Source organism: Antrostomus carolinensis, unplaced genomic scaffold (assembly GCF_000700745.2).
Source record: "Antrostomus carolinensis isolate BGI_N321 unplaced genomic scaffold, ASM70074v2 scaffold9028, whole genome shotgun sequence".
Lineage (NCBI taxonomy): Eukaryota > Metazoa > Chordata > Aves > Caprimulgiformes > Caprimulgidae > Antrostomus > Antrostomus carolinensis.
The window spans coordinates 1-17467 of NW_010334958.1; the positions used below are offsets into that span (position 1 = coordinate 1).

General features: G+C 38.1%; 1 protein-coding gene across 1 annotated transcript; it reads right to left on the reverse strand.

Annotated features, from left to right (window-relative positions):
• Nucleotides 1–90: 90 nt before the first annotated feature.
• Nucleotides 91–17212, reverse strand: MRE11 (MRE11 double strand break repair nuclease; the record flags this gene model as incomplete). Its single annotated transcript, XM_010174357.1, has 15 exons — nt 17193–17212; nt 16544–16676; nt 15464–15624; nt 14757–14844; nt 13729–13870; nt 12411–12525; nt 11174–11359; nt 10529–10700; nt 9747–9827; nt 9058–9184; nt 6601–6704; nt 3328–3501; nt 2304–2366; nt 1107–1323; nt 91–174 (listed from the first exon to the last, which is right to left on the reverse strand). Coding segments are annotated over exons 1-15 (1867 nt in total), but the record flags the coding sequence as incomplete, so codon positions are not given.
• Nucleotides 17213–17467: the final 255 nt, after the last annotated feature.

Sequence of the window (17467 nt, forward strand, 5' to 3'; positions counted from 1 at the left end):
TCATTGATGAATATATTGAATAATACTGGTAAACACCTTCATTACAATTTGAGAGAGCAGCTTAGAGTAATGGACAGATCGAAGGCCTACCATCCACGATAGACATATTCTTGGCAGGCACAGATACAGGCTTGTAGGTTCTGCTGCTGGTAGCTGACTCTTGGCTAGAGCTTCCTGTAGGGATAATAAACAATATGCAAATCTGTTCAGTGTCTTGTTGGGTTTTTTTCTCTTTAGTTTATCATTACTGAGTGGGAAGTCTCTTAAAAAGTTACATTCCTCTTTACTGCTACACTCTCTTCCTTGAATCAAAGCCCTTGCACACAGAACTGCTCTGGGTCAAGTGCTCAAAGCTCCACAGACACAGCCTCAACACACACGCCCCTGCTCTGATGGGATCACAACAGCGCTGGTGCACATGCTCATAAAACTAGTTTAAAGGCACTGACCAAATCAGTCCCAAGATGACTGCCTTTGTTTCAACTCATCCTGCTCTTACACCTTTGGGCATATTAACCGAGACAACTCAAAGGAGCATGTTACTGCAAGACTCCATTTTTTCTTTTTTTACTTATATATATATATTTATACATAATGGAAGTACAGCCATCACTGTCAAGTGCACAATCGTACATCGCCAGGGAGCTATTTAATTCATTTGGCTTAGGAAGCACTCCCCATTTTTTCAGTCACTTGAAAACATAGTTTTCAATGAAGTCTGTTGTAAACAGCATTAGGACAGAGGCAATCTGTACCTCCTCTCCATGTTGATCTAATGCATTACCTTCAGCAGTAACAAAGGTTTATCCATGCACTGCATTGCACAGACCTTCCCCATAATGCATCCTTTAAGAGTCTACTATGTTTCCACAGCTGGGAAGCAAGATATTTCTCTTTTAATCACCCTGTAAAAAGGTGACAACTTAAGCCCTGTGGGGCAGTCAAATGGATGTAACATGATACCAAAAATATTTGTGAAGGATTTTTTTTCCAGTAGGATTCCTTAAGCAACAAATTTCCACTTGATGAAAGCATCAGAAGAGAGTTGCCTTTTAAAGAAAAAAAAGTCAGTAACTACAGTACAAAAAATGTGAAGTTTTTCTTACCTCTTCCCCTTCGAGATGAACCTCTTGCTGTTGAATTTTGTCCTCTTGCACCTCTTGCCCTACCTCTTGCCCGGCCCCTTCCTCGGCTCAGTGTTGCAGGAAGGCCATCATCTGAATCACCAGTGCTTTTCATCCCCGTATCCATAAGTTCTTCATCACTGGAGGCTGCGACCAGAACTGCATCATCAGATCTGTGGGCTCTAGCCCTGGTCATTGCCTGAAATGAAACAATAGTGCATTAGGAAAAAGAATCTTAAATGATGAAATGCACCACTGTTCAATACTAATTGTGATATATAGTTCTAAACCACTGAGGCTTAGAAGACCCACATCCACAGCACTGGAAGGCAAGGAAGTCTGCCAAAAAGCAGGGACAGTATTTAGTCTGTTCAATTTAGATGTATACATACAAATTAGTTAGCTAGGCTCTGATGACAGAATGGAACAAGTTAATATGATACAGTCAGTGGAGCTTGGTGAACAGTCCAGGTCATCCTATGGCAGCTATGCACATCTGCTCAGAGGAACCACTCTCTGGGCTCCACTGACTTGATCTTCACTGATGACAATGAGTGCTTAAGACAACTACTTCATGTGAAGATATCTCAGATTAGGAGAACTGAATCCTACTCCAGGTGTCCTTTTTCTCAAAATTTCATTCCAGTCCAAAGACAAAGGAGCACCAATGCTGTTAGTGGTTGGCAATTCTCTTTGGAAAGACATATGTAATCCAGATATAAACCTCTGGGAGATCTAAGACTCTAAGATCTAAGATCGCTGATGAGGACAATAGTACCTAAAGTTTTACTAATAATACAAATTTGTTCCAATAATGTCACCCAGAACAGCCCATCCACATGTTGTCCACTGGTCACGGGATCAAAAACAGTTTAAGCTGACAGACCTCTGAAGGCCACTTGCCTGGTCTAACCTCTATGCAAAATAAGAGCAATGGAATATTCAGGTTCACAAATTTGCACAAGAAAAGAGATCTCAAAAGCCAAATCAAGCAGTAGCTTAGGCACATATTATACCAAGGAAGATTTAAAAAAGACTTACAGGAAGATTTAAAAAATCCTCCCTAGACAGACAGGCTTCCCCAAGCAAGGACAATGTTGAAGTATTGCTAAGTGACTTTATTCATATGCAGAAGTCACTATTCCACCCTTCAGCCTATATTCAAAACTCAAGAGTTACCTCACGAACTTCCTCGTCCTCTTCTTCAGTATTCTTTTTTCTGCTCTCCCTGAATTTTCGCACCTGAATTAAAAACCAAAAGAGTTCTCATAAAAATAACAGTTAATTTCATATAATATTAAACACACAGTAAGTGAGAAGTCTTGATCACTGAATTATTAAGTCAAGCTCATGTGAGAAGTGAAGAAGAGTGCAAGAATAAGTGAACAGTTTGTGTAGAGCCTTTTCATGCTGTCCTACAGTTTAAGGATCTCACATTCTATTAATAACTGGAGCTACATCACTGGAGAGGGAAAAGCTTGAACAGTAGGAGGTACTATGCTCAAGAGAAGGAGACTGTACGTAAGGTGACAGTAAGGGACAGTGAAATATGAATAACTGGAAATGAAGGGATAGAGATGAAGAAGCAAGATAGGAAACAATGGTATTGAGAAGAGAGAAATGTTGCAACGCACGTACGACTAAGAAAGCTCAACTTGTCAAGTATGGAAAAAGATCTGATGGGTGAGAGGGAAAGAAGATACTAATTCAAAAGACAAAAAAAAATTCCCCAAGTGGCACAGAAAGCCTACAGGTACTGATTGTTTATAGTCTCTTTCAACCTCTTATGAATTAATCAGCAAGAAAACAGGTAGGTGCAACCATCCTCCCCCCACCAATTATTCTTTACCCAATGCACAGTTAACTTGTCATACAATGCTTGAATATTACAACCAGATACCTGGGCTCGTGTGGAGGCTCAACAAGTTGACAGAGAAGTGTATTATGGGTTACTTGATACACATCAACCAGGTTTGTCTCTGGGAGGTGCAGAGCTGCACACATAAATCCCATTTTTAACATAAGTTGCTAACCTATGGATTTGAAACTTCATTGTCATATTTATTAACTCTAGAAAATGACTAGAAGCAAGTGTTTAACATGCTCCACACGCAGGCAAATCTATTAAACCAGGTTTGAGCACTCTTTTTTCCTACCATCTGTCTTGACCTCTCCTAAGGAATTAACATTAACAGAATATTACCTCCTCGTCTATTTTTTCTTCCTCTGCATCAGTGCGACGCTCCTTAAGAAACCTCTGTGTTTTTTCTAGTTGAAATTTCACCAGCTCTTCTATGGCATCTTTTTCCTCTTTATCCACAAACTCCTGCACTGCTTCTCCCATTCCTCTTTCAGTTAGAAGTGAAAGCTGTACTTTCTTTATAATTGGGGAAAACGTTTTGTTAAGAAGCATCTGCCATCAAAGAAAGTGAGTAATGTTCCTACTGTTTCAGATAAATATTACATTAAGTTGGTTCCAAAACCAGTAACATGCATTGAAGATTTTAATCAAAGAAAAGCACAGCAATAAGCAAACACGTTACTTCTAATAATAGTTACAACCCTCTTGCTACGAGCATATTACACCTACTTAACACAGTATTTTCCAGACTTGTCAAAGAAAAAAGTTTCATAAACAGTAAAGAAACTACAGTGCTAGTCATATCTAAAATAATTTGTCTGAAATGTATTGCTGAGAGAAGGTAAACTGCATTCTTTCCTAGCTCCCCTCCTTTTTTAAACTAAGTTAAGATCAACTTGTAAAGACATAAAAATGTTATTAAAAACAAGATCTGAATTATTACAGATGCCATATTACTTAGTTTTACTGTAAAATTCTAACATTAAAAAGTGGCAGTTACAGAGCAGTGAATTACTATTATGAAGCATTAAGAGGTGTTTAGCAGAACTGTGATTGTGTAAATACCAATTAAATTACTGAAATGCAATTCTGTGAATACCAACCGTTCTCACATGTTCATCAAGTGAGATGATATTCATCAAGACATTCTACATTAAGATATTAATGTATTTATATACTACATAATGTATTTATATACTACATAATGTATTTATATACATGTATATTCGTATTTACAGACACTACTTAGTAAAAGCAGTAGATGCTACTGGTGGTTTTTATCTTCTCTACCCTCCTTCCCAATACAGCACAGCACTGGGATCCAGTATGGGAAGAACAGACATTCTGAGAATGAAATTCCCACGTGGACAGTAATGTCTAAACAGCCGCCTCTTTTGCCTGTGAACTACAGTACAGGTAATTTCTTAGTAATTATGCTTATAAATGATTTCTGATCCTTCCAGATATCCTTTAGGAACAGTTTTGAGGGTTGCATCAGAAGCATAAAACCTTCCCTAAAATACTGCTGTGCAGAGGAATAAATTATTCCTATTAGAAATTAAGTTTTTATCATAAAATATTATTAAAACCCGGCTCCTATTATAAATATTATAAAAATTATAAATATTATAAAAATATTATAAAATAAGAAGTTTACAAAAAATAAGAATCTCAAAAGAGTAACTGATTGTAATAATGCAGAATGTTCATGTTGACTCTCGGTAATTAAGCTTTCTTACAAAGGAGAAATAATAAAAAGCTTGCTGAAGAGAAGAACAGCAGTGATTTTCATTCCAAGGCCTCAGCTTACCAGCAACACTGGAACTGAACTGAGTCGGGTACTTGTTAGGCGTTTTTGGTATAACATTTTTTGAACACCCAACTACAGCCCAGTACCAGCTCAGGGTCCAAGGACTCTTTTGTTTCCCTCATCAGACAAGATCAGGTGTCTAGCAAAGCCTGAAGCACAAGCCATCTTAACATAATTTTTAAGATCCCTATCATCATTTTGGGGCACAATATGCTTTCTTCCCCCTCTTTCTTTCATTCCCAGTGTTAACTTAAAACATATTATCGCCCAAGTGCAAGCCTTCCCAGAGCATTAACAGATTCTTTCATGTCTTTTCAGATGCTGAGCTGCACAAGCAGGCCTCAAATGCAGGGACCAGAAACTGAACTGTTTCACAGAACGTTGTGAGTTGGAAGGGACCCACAAGGACCATCGAATCTGGTTCTTGTCCCAGCATAGGACAGTCACAAGATTCACACCATGTGTCTGAGGGTGTTGCCCAAATGCTTCTTGAATGTTGTCAGGCTTGGTGCCATGACCACCTCCCTGGGGAGCCTGTTCCAGTGCTCCACCACCCTCTGGGTGAAGAACATTTTCCTAATGTCCAACCTAAACTTGCTCTGGCACATCTTCCTGCCATTTCCCCTGGTCCTATCGTTGGTCACCAGAGAGAAGAGATCAGCACCTGACCCCCCTCTTCCCCTTGTGAGGAAGTTCTAGACTGCGATGAGATCTCCTCTCAGTCTCCTCCAGGCTGAACAATCCAAGTGACCTCAGCCTCTCCTCATATGGCTTCCCCTCTAAGCCCTTCACCGATTACACAAGAACACACAAGTTGGGAAGACGGTGTAACGGGGACAATTTTGCAGAATAAGGGAAGAAGAGAGATTAAAAGCAAAATTTATTTTTCATAGAATAATAAAGTACTCCGTCTTTGACACTGCCACCCTTCCCCATGGGATTTAGGGGTGGCATACATTTGAAGAAGCACCTACTTCTGAATTAGTCACCCTGGGTTCCTTACCATATTCAGAAGGCAAATAGCCCTTCCAGGGCATGATTTATGCCATCCTAATACTGACACCTTAACATGTGTTTAAGGTTAGGCAAGATGGTATAATTTGGGGGATCTTTACCTCAGGAACCCTCGCTCTAATGGCTTGCTATAAAGCATGTTCTGAAGTAGCTTCTGAAAGATCTGCTTGATCATCTAGATCAAGCATTTGGGTGTCTGACTCATTATTTTTTACCTCTGAGACGTTACTGCCTTGGTGTTGGGAAAGGGAAACAAATCAGGTTTAATGAAAGGGTGGAGAGAAGGCAAGCTCTTGTCGAGCTCTCTTCTTTCTCCCTGCTCTGTTTTAAGTACAATGTGGAATTGCACTATGTCTGAGGACACAAATATACTGCAAAGTAACAAATTACTCCAAGTCAGCTGGTAAATTGCACAGTATCACACTGACCCTATAACAAATTAAGGTAGCTTCTCACTCAGAGCACGCTGCCTTGCATTTTCCTCCTGTAAGAACATGACACATCATTTAGTACAGGGCAGACACTGGAAGTTCACATGAAGAGTTGTCATAATGTTCTCAAACCAGCATATGTTCACATACCCTATACAACCTATATAGAAGAGTTGCTCGTTAGCCTAAGACATATACTTTATACAGGCATTCACATACAGTCATACAGGAAATAAATTCACTTCTTGGTGAATGTCAGTCTTCTCAGGGCACACTACTTCCATTAAGAAAGGAAAAAAAAGGTAAAAATATTGTATTGCATTAAAAAAAAAAAAAAAATCATGAAAGGTAGAAAGATACCTTCTCTGCTGTCTGAAAATACTGCTTTACAAGGTCTTCCACCCTCAGTGTCGTCCCCTCAGAAGCAGGCCTGCTAACCAGTTTTCCAAAATTCAGATCACTATCTAGAATAGAAAAGCACAGTGGCACTGTCATCCATGTTTGCAGCTTTTAATTAATATCAACCCACTACCAGGAATAGGAAAAAAGGTTAATATAGGCCTTTAAAGAACTGTGGTCCCTTTTATATGTAAAGGTTTTTTTGTTCTAACTGTAAAGTCTATTGTCTGGAAACACAGGTAAACATAAAGGGTGCAATAACTGTACAGGACAATCCCACCTCTAGCAGATACAAAGTGTTCTAACTACCAGATGCCTGGAATTACAAACTGAACGCTATGTCCTGAAGGTTATTATAATTGAACTCTAGAGGATCACAAAGAGAAGAAAATCAAAGAATTCATCAAACCACAAAGGTTTTTTAAGTAACACCCTGACTAGAGAAGAAATTTACCTCCAAAGCACACTGACTGATTTTCAGTAGAAAAATCAGAGAATTACAAAATTGTAGTGGTTGGAAAAGACCCTTAAGACCCATTGAGTCTAACCATGAACCTAACACTGCCAATTCCACCTCTAAACCATGTCTCTGAGCACCTCATCTACCCATCTCTTAAATACCTCCAGGGAAGGTGACTCCACCACCTTCCTGGGCAGCCTGTTCCAATGCTTGACCACTCTTTCAGTAAAGTTTTTCCTCATATCCAATCTAAACCTGCCCTGGTGCAACTTGAGGCCATTTCCTCTCATTCTATTGCTTGTTACCAGGGAGAAGAGACCAACCCCCACCTCTCTACACCCTCCCTTCAGGTAGCTGTAGAGAGTGAGAAGGTCTCCCCTCAGCCTCCTTTTCTCCAGACTAAACAACCCCAGTTCTCTCAGCTGCTCCTCATAGGACTTGTTCTCCAGCCCCTTCACCAGCTTCATTGCCCTTCTGTGGACGTGCTCCAGCACCTCATGTTCTTTGCTCATTAAGGCTGCCCCCAGTTCTTGGGAAGCAAGGTAGGAACGACAGAAGAATGGAAGGGATAATCAACCGAGATTGCCACACATCACAGACAGTAACAGAAAGTGACTACAGACTGTGTCCAGACACCTGCCACAGGTGAGCACAAAGCTCTGGTTTGTTACCTTTGTTATGGCAGCAGCCATGGCAAAAAAAACCCAATACCAACTTCTGAACTCATGAAGTCTGAACATCACCTGTACTGACCCCAGACCGTTACAGGCACATGTACTGAAAAGTTTGACTGCTTTATTAGCCACCTCCCTTGTATGAGAGGCTATCTAATGAAGCAGTGCAAAGAGCCATGGTATTCTTTCTACATTCCCTTCCTGAAGCTGAGATGCACATGAAGTAGGAAAATTAAAATGTATTGATGACACACAGTGACAGATGTTGAGTAGCTGTCTTGTATTCTGAAAATGTTATGTGAAAATGAGGTTACACAACTATTAAAAAAAAAACAACAAAGCAAAACAAAACAAGATCAATACAGGGTAATTAAAAAATCACTAAAAGCAGTTTTTATTCATGAAATATGTTCTGAACTTTAAAAAATTGACAGTGTAAGTAAAAACTGTCAATGGAATTGGAGTACTTACAATGCACTAATGTGAAATATTAACAGTTCTTTAGCACAGTATGTTCTTGTGCAAGCTGTATCTTCTTCAGCAACTATTACAAATCCAGTATTTGGTCAACATCTATTAACCATTTATTTAAAATTCTAGGCACATTGAGAAATGCCATAATACTAACACCTATTATTTGTTTTGCACAAATGCTTGAATAGAGATATACCTGGAACAGACAAGCCAAGAGCACCTCATACACATGATTAATTAGGGCAAAAAAAAATGCTGTTGTACATTTGGACCTTTTTCTTTTTTTCCTTTTAAATATACAAGCATCTCTCAAGCCCATCCTCTCCATTAATATTTTAGGTATAAACAAATTAATTACTGCAGCAATAACATTAAAAAAACAAAGGGAAAAAGCACAACATCCATCTCTTTTCCTGCAGAGTGCCCAAAACCAACCACCTCATTCTGAGGAGTCTCAGGAGTTTAATGCCTTTCGTGGTAACTATCACAGAATCATGGAGTACCTCAGCCTGGAACGGGGCTATATGTATTACTGCGAGCAACTCTCTCAGGTTTGAGGCCAAAGAAGAAGGAATTATTTATGAATAACTGTCAGAAGATGCTGTGCTGAATATCAGAATTTTAGACACACCTAGAAACAGAACAGAAATACCTGTACAATATATACACTTAAATGAGACTATACCATCTTTACTCCTCCTGTAACACATTAGATGGCAGACACCAAGCCTTTGCAAATACTGAGCAACAAAAGTAAAGGAAGAAGAATTAAAATCAAGGCAAGTCAAAAATTCCTTTCTTTATAATTACCACTTTTCTCTTTTTGTTCCCGATGCCTGAAAAAGTGTATGATGTCTTTTGGGTTTGCCACCCTGTCCATGTACTTCTGGCTGAAACGATGGACACTGAATGGTTCGAAGCCACCTGTATAATCAACCTAAGAGAGGAAAGGAAAAATGTAAATACGAAACAAACAGAAATAGACACGTCACACAAATCCAGATGAGTTTGTTACACTTCAAAGGAAAAACTGATATAAAAAATAATCCAACCTAAAATTAATGGTTTACTGTACTATGCAGAATACTCAATGGATAATAATAGCTAATAATAATATTAACAGAATAGCTAATAACAGCCCAGATTCATAACTTGTTCCTAACATTTAATTTACTAATCTTCATGAAAGTTTCCATAAATTAGGTTAGGAACAAACACAGGATAATATGATTTCAGAAAAACTTCTCTGTAAATAGCCACTTTTGATGTCCTTACTCAGACCAGCAGTGAAGTACCCTTAGGATCAGTCTCATCCTTTACCATAGAATACTAGTTACACCACAGGTAAACAGAATCATGGTATGAAGGCAACTTATATTTACCTGTGCACAGTAAGAAATTTTATATATTATATGTTTACACAAAAAGCATGACTTTGCATTGAAACTTTTCACAGCGACCTTTCAAAACAAAGCAATCCCAAGTGAACAATTTCTTACTCGTAATCTTATGAGAGGCTTCTCTGGCTGGCGTGGATTTCCCAAGCGTTCTCTTTCTGCGTTGTCCAGCATCAATTCAACCTGTGAAGCAGAATTAGAAATTCAGTTCCACTTTGTTCTTTTAAAGAACCCTGAACCCTTCAAGTTTGACTTAAAATACATCCAGCTGCAGGGGGAAGCTATAAAAATAAGTAACGATAAGATTTCTAAACACACATATGTACCAGTGCCCAGACAAAAGCCATAAGAATGAATGAGAAAAGAGTCACAATGAAAGGCTCATCTTTCAGATATAGCGTAGTCCAGCAGTACCTACATCACTGACCACTTACACTATTTTACTTTATAGTCATTATCCTTTGCTAAACTTCTAGTTCCAGGGAAAAGCGGCAAGAGACTTGTACAGACCTAAGAACCAAGAGCAACTGGTAAACCCGCTTACTTCTGCCACTTCACACCGCACAGCCCGGGCTCTCAGGCTTTAGGTGCACGTGTTTGTGCTGTTCCAAAGTGCACATCCAACACTGTCAAGTGGGAGTTTTTGGACAAAGATGACACACAAAGCAGTTCCAGTCTGCTTTAACAGGTCACCCCAGTCAAGGGATCTGCAAGCCAAGGCTGTGGTGAATGTCATGGAACTAGCTTCCTAACACTGCCTAAGTCTGTCTCAGATAATATGAGGCAAGACACAAGATTTCTCATCTTCCAGCCTCAAAACCAGTCAGAGATCCCATTTCCTGTCCATACACTGTTACCCACATACTGTCAGCATTACAAGTTACCTTTTCCATGCAGAATGCTTGTATTGCCTGAGTTACTTTAGGATTGTCAGGATTAAAAAGATCTGGATGATCAGCTAGAACAACATCCTCCATGTGGAAAGTTCGCACTGTCTCTAGAGCAATCTTCTGCATATTCATTTTTTTCCCTCTAACATGCAGCAAACCAATGTGTCTAGAAAGAGAAAAGTAACTTACTAGAAGATATAGTTAAAAGTTAATTATGATATAAAGATTTGTTTAAAATTCTTGTTTACTTTTTAGGGACAAGAGTTTAAAAGCTATAGGAAGTTTCTGGATCTGTACTTCAGGGCTGCCCTTGCCAAACTTCAGTTCTATTCTATTTAGATTGTGCTTGTTCCATACACAAGCACATGTACACAGCTCCTTGTGTTCCAGTTTATCAGGGTGTAACTCCTCTTAGGTAAGGCCCATTTACTTCAAATGTTAGGTTGAATCCTAAGGAAAGCAAAAGTTATTCTAGGCAGTGGTTCCATCTACTTAATTTGTTATGTCACACTCAGAAGCCAATCCACACTATAACACAAGTCCTTTCATACTTAATAGAAATATTTTTCCTTTCTCAACACAACACACGAGAGACATAATGCAAGGGATAAACAAGAACAAAAAGAAAAGATCACACACTTCTTCACAGCTTCTCCAGGGGACAGAGATGTCACCACTGAACTTCCTGGCTGAGAAACATAGAAGCGTTGCTGTTCATTTTGGGATGGAGCTATTTTGCACTCATGTTCATGACCCCACACAACAAGATTAATAAAGTCATCTAAAAACTGCTCTGGAATGTAGTTGGTAGCTCCATGTTTGCTCCTGTTCAAGAAAAGAAAACAATAATTAGAATGTGTAAAGTCATGGGTGGAGTGAAAGAGGAGGAAAATATCACTGTGATAAAGTGATACAGAAACTCCAGTAAAAATATCTGATGTAACTTCATATCAGGTACCCTTCACATTTACTCCTTAGGCAATTGTTTAAAGTGTTTGGTTATAAAAAGGCAACTTACACAGCTCATTTTTTTATGCTCCTCTCCTTTTATTTGTATCTCCCTTTTCTTTTTGCTTGGCTTGCAAGACTTTAGTTGGTTTTTTTCCATATGAATGCTTTTATAGCACCTCATGGCTTTTTGGGTGTTTTTTGGTTGGGTGGGGTTTTTTTTTGTTTGTTTGTTTGTTTTAATGATGGGGTAAAAAACCATTGAATTAAACAGACATTGGACACATAACCCCCTATCCCTTTCCAGAAGACAGAGGAGCTAGAGAAGGAGTGAGCTCCTTCAGTCTGCTGGACAGAGATCAGTACACAAGGTTATCAGAGCTGAATTTGTTTACTTCTGCACATGAGGATTGCACTCTTATTCAAGAAGAATTATTAAAAAGGATTTTGAAAAGAACTCTGCCCATTCCTACTACCACTGCTGGGAGAAGTGTGTAGGCAGAAAGAACACATGCTACCTATCCTCTACCCAAGAGAAACTAAAGTATAGCAGTGCAAGTGAAGATGTGGTACTTGTCAAATTAGGGTTCAAATACAATACGAAGTTTAATGCTTTCAGCTTTAACAAGCAGAGAAGACTTAATTGTATGCATATTCCACTACAAACCCTCCACTACCCCTGAAGATAAGGGTTTGGGAAGAGAGTTCCCAACATTCCTAACTCACTGATTTAAACAGTTTTCCTTTATGATTCTTCTGTAAGAAGAGCTGTAAAACAAGGCTTTCATTTGGGAAAATCTTAAGAAACCAACTACTCACAAGAAGCACCAAGTAGCACAGCTGGCTTTGGCACCGATCCTTTCCAAGGCAGTTTAATGAAGTAACACAGTAAATTTAAAAGTCACCATAATTCATTCCATACTCTCACCTGTTTTGATGAACCACAAACAAGTTAAACCAACTATCTTCATCTTCCTTTGGTCTTAGCATGGTTACTTGTTTATTGACAAACATACGATACAGCCTCTCATCTGGAATAGCTCCTGGAGTGGATAAAACAAAACATTAGATCATTTCTGTGTGGTAAAGCAACTCTTGATTTTATAGCATTTAACATGAAATCTGCCACTAAAGAACTACTAAAAGCAGTTTCATTAACTACATCTGGTTTGAGACCTCTTGCTGGTTTTCTGTGACAAATAACTGACTATTGGCAGAATTTAAAATATGAGAAGAGGTGTTCTGTTTCTTGTTGACAGAATAAGAAATATATTTTATTGTAATGTGGCATCTAAGAACAGATACTACTGAGTCGAGATGGAGTTCTTAAACATAATTTGAAATTCTCTACAAAACAAGCAACAAACCATGAATTCTGCAAAGTCTGTGCTTTCCCACATAACAGGAAAAAGTTTGCAGTACTTCTCAGCTGTTTGTCACTGATTATTTCCCTGATGTTTTTAACATGGAAAAAAGCCCCAAACCATCCATATATCCAGGGTTCATGATGCATTTCAATAAAATCCCACATGAATTTTACATATTTTGCATAAGAACAAGTGTTCCCTAAATCAGAGAAAGTCAAGAGAGTATATAATCCTGGCACAAGCTCGAAGAAATCTCTCCTGAGCGTTTTAATGCAGCAACACCTGTACTTTAGAAAGCTGTTGCATTTCCCAGTAATGATTTTGGGTATTAAAAATTCAAATGCTTTTTGAAAACTTGTACATTGTGGTATTAGAATCCTGACTACTAACCCAGAACATCTAGCAAGCATTTAAAGCATCTCATTAAAGACATGAAATCATGATCAACTAGGACTTATAGCTATAAAAGTTGCTTGGAAATAAAAGTGTTTAAGCACTCATGACTGGATATAAAATAATGGGAAAAATTTAAGATCTTAATAATTAACTTCTCTAGACAGAAAGACTGTGATTGCCCTGACTTGATGCGCAGGCACTATCTATGGCTAATTTCAGTAGGGTTCATTTAAGACCAATAAAAGTATAGAAATAGTTACAGAAGGATTTATTATAAAATAAAGAAAAATTAAAAATCTGTCAGCTGGTGACAACATAGGAAGAGAAACCTGACCCTGATACAGAAATGATATACTTTAATTTAGCACTACTTAGATCTTCACAGTTGTTGCAGCATTATATATTTGTTTCAACTTAATTAGACCTGTTGCACTTCAGTAACACACGAACAGTCTAACCACAGCCTGGCAGACTAATGCTTACCCAAGCCATACAGAGCAATTTTTGTTCTTCCCTTGCGCAATAAAATGGGACTAATATCTATTTTCTCGACAGAAGTTGAACGTCCAAAGTGATTCAACAATCCTGCACAGCTTAAAATATCCAACGCACAAAGTGCATCTGCCTGTAGAAAATAATAAGAAACAAATATAAAAACTTTGAACAGAACATTTAGTCTTTTAAGTCTAAGTGAAACTATCTCAAAAAGGAGTTTCCTTAAGTAACTTCTGCAGCTGAAAAACCCTGACACATATATTTTTTTAGTACTCACAGGCACAGAAGAAAATTCATTTTCTTTACAAGTCTTGCTTCATTTGAACAATATGAAATGAAACCAATCATTCAGAAAAACAAAACCTTCCCAAACAGCCAAAGTCTCTAAACTACTACAGAAAATCATCTGGTTAAGCTAACTACTTCACAGTAGGTCTCAAGTTAACCTTCTGTTGTGAAACACCCATCTCCATGATACACTGCTATTTGATATAAAATGCAAAACTATTAATTCAACACACGTGCTTTGCTGCTTTCTAACGTTCTTTTCCTGCTTCCTTTTAGTTGTTGATTTTTAAACTAGCATGGCATCACTACTAGATTATCTTCCTTGAAAACATAAATGCATATCAGTTGCATAGGTACAAGTTAAAGTATCAAAATTTCCCTTCTTCAGTCTCTACAGACAGAACTTATTTTCAAAACTTTCTGAAAGGCTGACACTTCTGAGCATGAAAAGGGATTCTGTTCTCAGTGACAGAAATCTATGTAAATTAGGAACTTAAGCATAGTTCATATGGATTCCTTAACTTCTTTCCACTCTCTTTTTTAATGTCACATTTAACTTGTCAGTAATTAAGAGAATTCCTAAAGACACACAAAATATTTACGTGAAGAGTGGAGCAACTGACTAAAACTAACCTGTTCTCCACGAACTTTTATTTCTATTCAAGTCTCTATTTCTATAATATTATTTTGGTAATATAACAGTTTAGTACAATTATGATAATAATTACCCCTGTGGGATCATCATGATTGCCATGAATACTGAAAACTGGAATAGAAATGTTGAGATTTCCATCCTGATAATTCACCCATGGAAACCTGAACAAGGAGAGGAAAAAAAAGAGTTAAGCTACATCTGCAAATTTGCGGACAGTTCCCAATATTCTCTTCAAATTAATGTCACCACAAACACATCATGACAGCAGCAGACACGAGCACTAAGTGGCTATGAATAAGCTTAAGATGCACAGTGTCAGAAGATTCTTTCTCATGGAGTGGGATGGCACTTCCCAGTGGGAAGAGGGCAGCAAAAAGATCCCGTGTTTTTAGAGCAAGTCTATGAAAAGAACCGTACAACATGTTGTGTGGTACGTGCGAGAGCAGCGGACGGGGCTGCGTAACCTTTGTTTACACACAAAGAAAACTGCTGCTTTTGCCACAGCAATTCAGGTAATTTGGTTTACTTGCATTGTACTTACAGGATAGAAACTACAGATTACAAAAATGTATCAAATGTCACAACAGATTCAGAAGTTTCTCCAAAACTGTGTGCATTCATTTATATTATAAAAGATGGTAAGTGAAGTCATCTGTAAACTGTCCCACACAAACACGTCTAAAACTTCAAGTCACAGGGGATATAAATCATGAAAATCACAACACGTTCATCCAATACATAAACCAAACCTTACACCACAACTTACAGGAACACACTTACTTGCTACAATGGAAATTAACTGCCTGATCACTCAAAATTTCAAACTGAACAGGACGATCACCCATGCAGTATTTTCTTAGTGACTCCAGACAAGAGTGTATTGTTTTTCTGGAAGGTTTGTTTTCATGAAAAAGGTCCCCACCTAATAAAACAAAGTCCACCTGTATGTAAAAAAAAGCTCTATTATTTTAATACAACATTCTGTATTACTTGGAAAGACTTCTAAGCAAATTGTTTAAATTATTTCTTCTGAGGAGTTCCACATACCTCCTCCTATCTGGACCTCTAGGTAAAGTAAGTTGGTAGTTGCAGACACAGTATTTAATTTCCTCATGAAATAAACATTAACTAAATTATTCATTAAAACAAAACCAAACCCAAAAAGACCCATTTATTAAGAGATATAGGAGAAAGCAACTGATAATGTTGGAAAACAATATCAGGGAAGTGTTTTAAGAAGGGTCTCCAGATTGTCTCCTGAACGTGTTCTTTGACAGGCATGAAGAGAGCCATTATCTTTTCATTGCTGACTTCTTAACCCAGTGTTAAGAAGTCAGTAGCTACTGCCACGTTATTTTGAGAAGGTACTAGCTGCAGTTTCTGTACATATTTAGCTTCTGAAAAAGTATTAGGGAAAATAAATAATATTCATCAAACTTACAAATAATTTGACTAAGAAACATTCAATCCTTAAAAGCAGAAACAACACTTTCAAAGTGTCTAACTTCTTTTCCTACTTTCTGAGTCATCTGAAGACTTTGCATCATTACTCTCACTTTTCTCAACTATTTTCCCCTCTTGCAGTGAGGAATCCTCTCTAAATACCACTGGAACAGGTGCAGGCATCTGAAAACACCATTAATGCAACAAGGGTCATAATTTAGTAAGAACACTCTCACAAAGGAATAGGCATTCCTTTTACTAAAACAGAAACATAAGTGGTTGCAATGAATAGTTTAGTTTAGTAATTTAATTTGATATTACTAACGACTGCACCAGGACGGAGCTGTATAGCTTCTGGCAAGTTGGAACATAATTCCCACCGTCTCACTCCATCCCTTTCCAAAAAGCAGTACTTACTTCATTTTTTTGAGCATGGTCCAGAATTTCATTAAAAGTTACAAACGTATCATTTCCACGCACTGGATCCTTCTCCAAATAGCCAAGATGAATATCAGTAGCAATAAGTATTTTAAATGTATCTTCATCATCCCTGAATCAGACAGGAAAATTTGTATTAGAGAGAAATATACGTAAGAATTCAAACATAGACTTCAACAAGGTAAGCTGCTCTGTCCAAAGTCATTAAATACACAGGAGATTTGTCATAAAACTCTATCAAAATATTGTTCTTGTAATATTCTCAAAAGATTTAATTACTGCTACTGCAAACAGCATTTCACCAAACCATCCAGTTTGAAGATTTGGTTATCGCAATAGGCCTACTCTAGTTAAGGGCTGCAACCATCTCTCTGAGCTATCAAATGAAAAACTAAAGAATCCTTTGTATGTTTTCTGCCTTTAAAAAGACTTGGTGAAAAAAAAACAAACATTCAACTTCTCTCTTTGCACTGGTAAACTACATCTCTATGAAAGCAAGTAAGATGATCATAAGGACCCGAGGGAAAACACAAATGATGATCTGAGTTCTTAACTCATTCCAAACATACAGAAGACTTTCTATCTGGTGTAACAGAACTGCAGAGAGCTGCAGACAACAGGAGCTTACTGTGAGCTGACGGTATTCATCTTCATGCCGAGACTCCTCACAAAAGGGCTCTGGACACAGCTTCGTAATTCAAGTCAGGAAGTCAGTTCCTATCTTCATAAATCTTATGCGAAGATTAAGAGAGACAAACAGAAATTAGTGGGAACGAAAGGCACAGTGAGCTGGTCGCTACGGGTCGTTACTGCTCGCAAAAACCCTCAGGACAAGGAAGGACCCGCGCTTGGAATCACAAAATGGCTTGGGGGGAAGGGACCTTAAAGACCATCCAGTTCCCC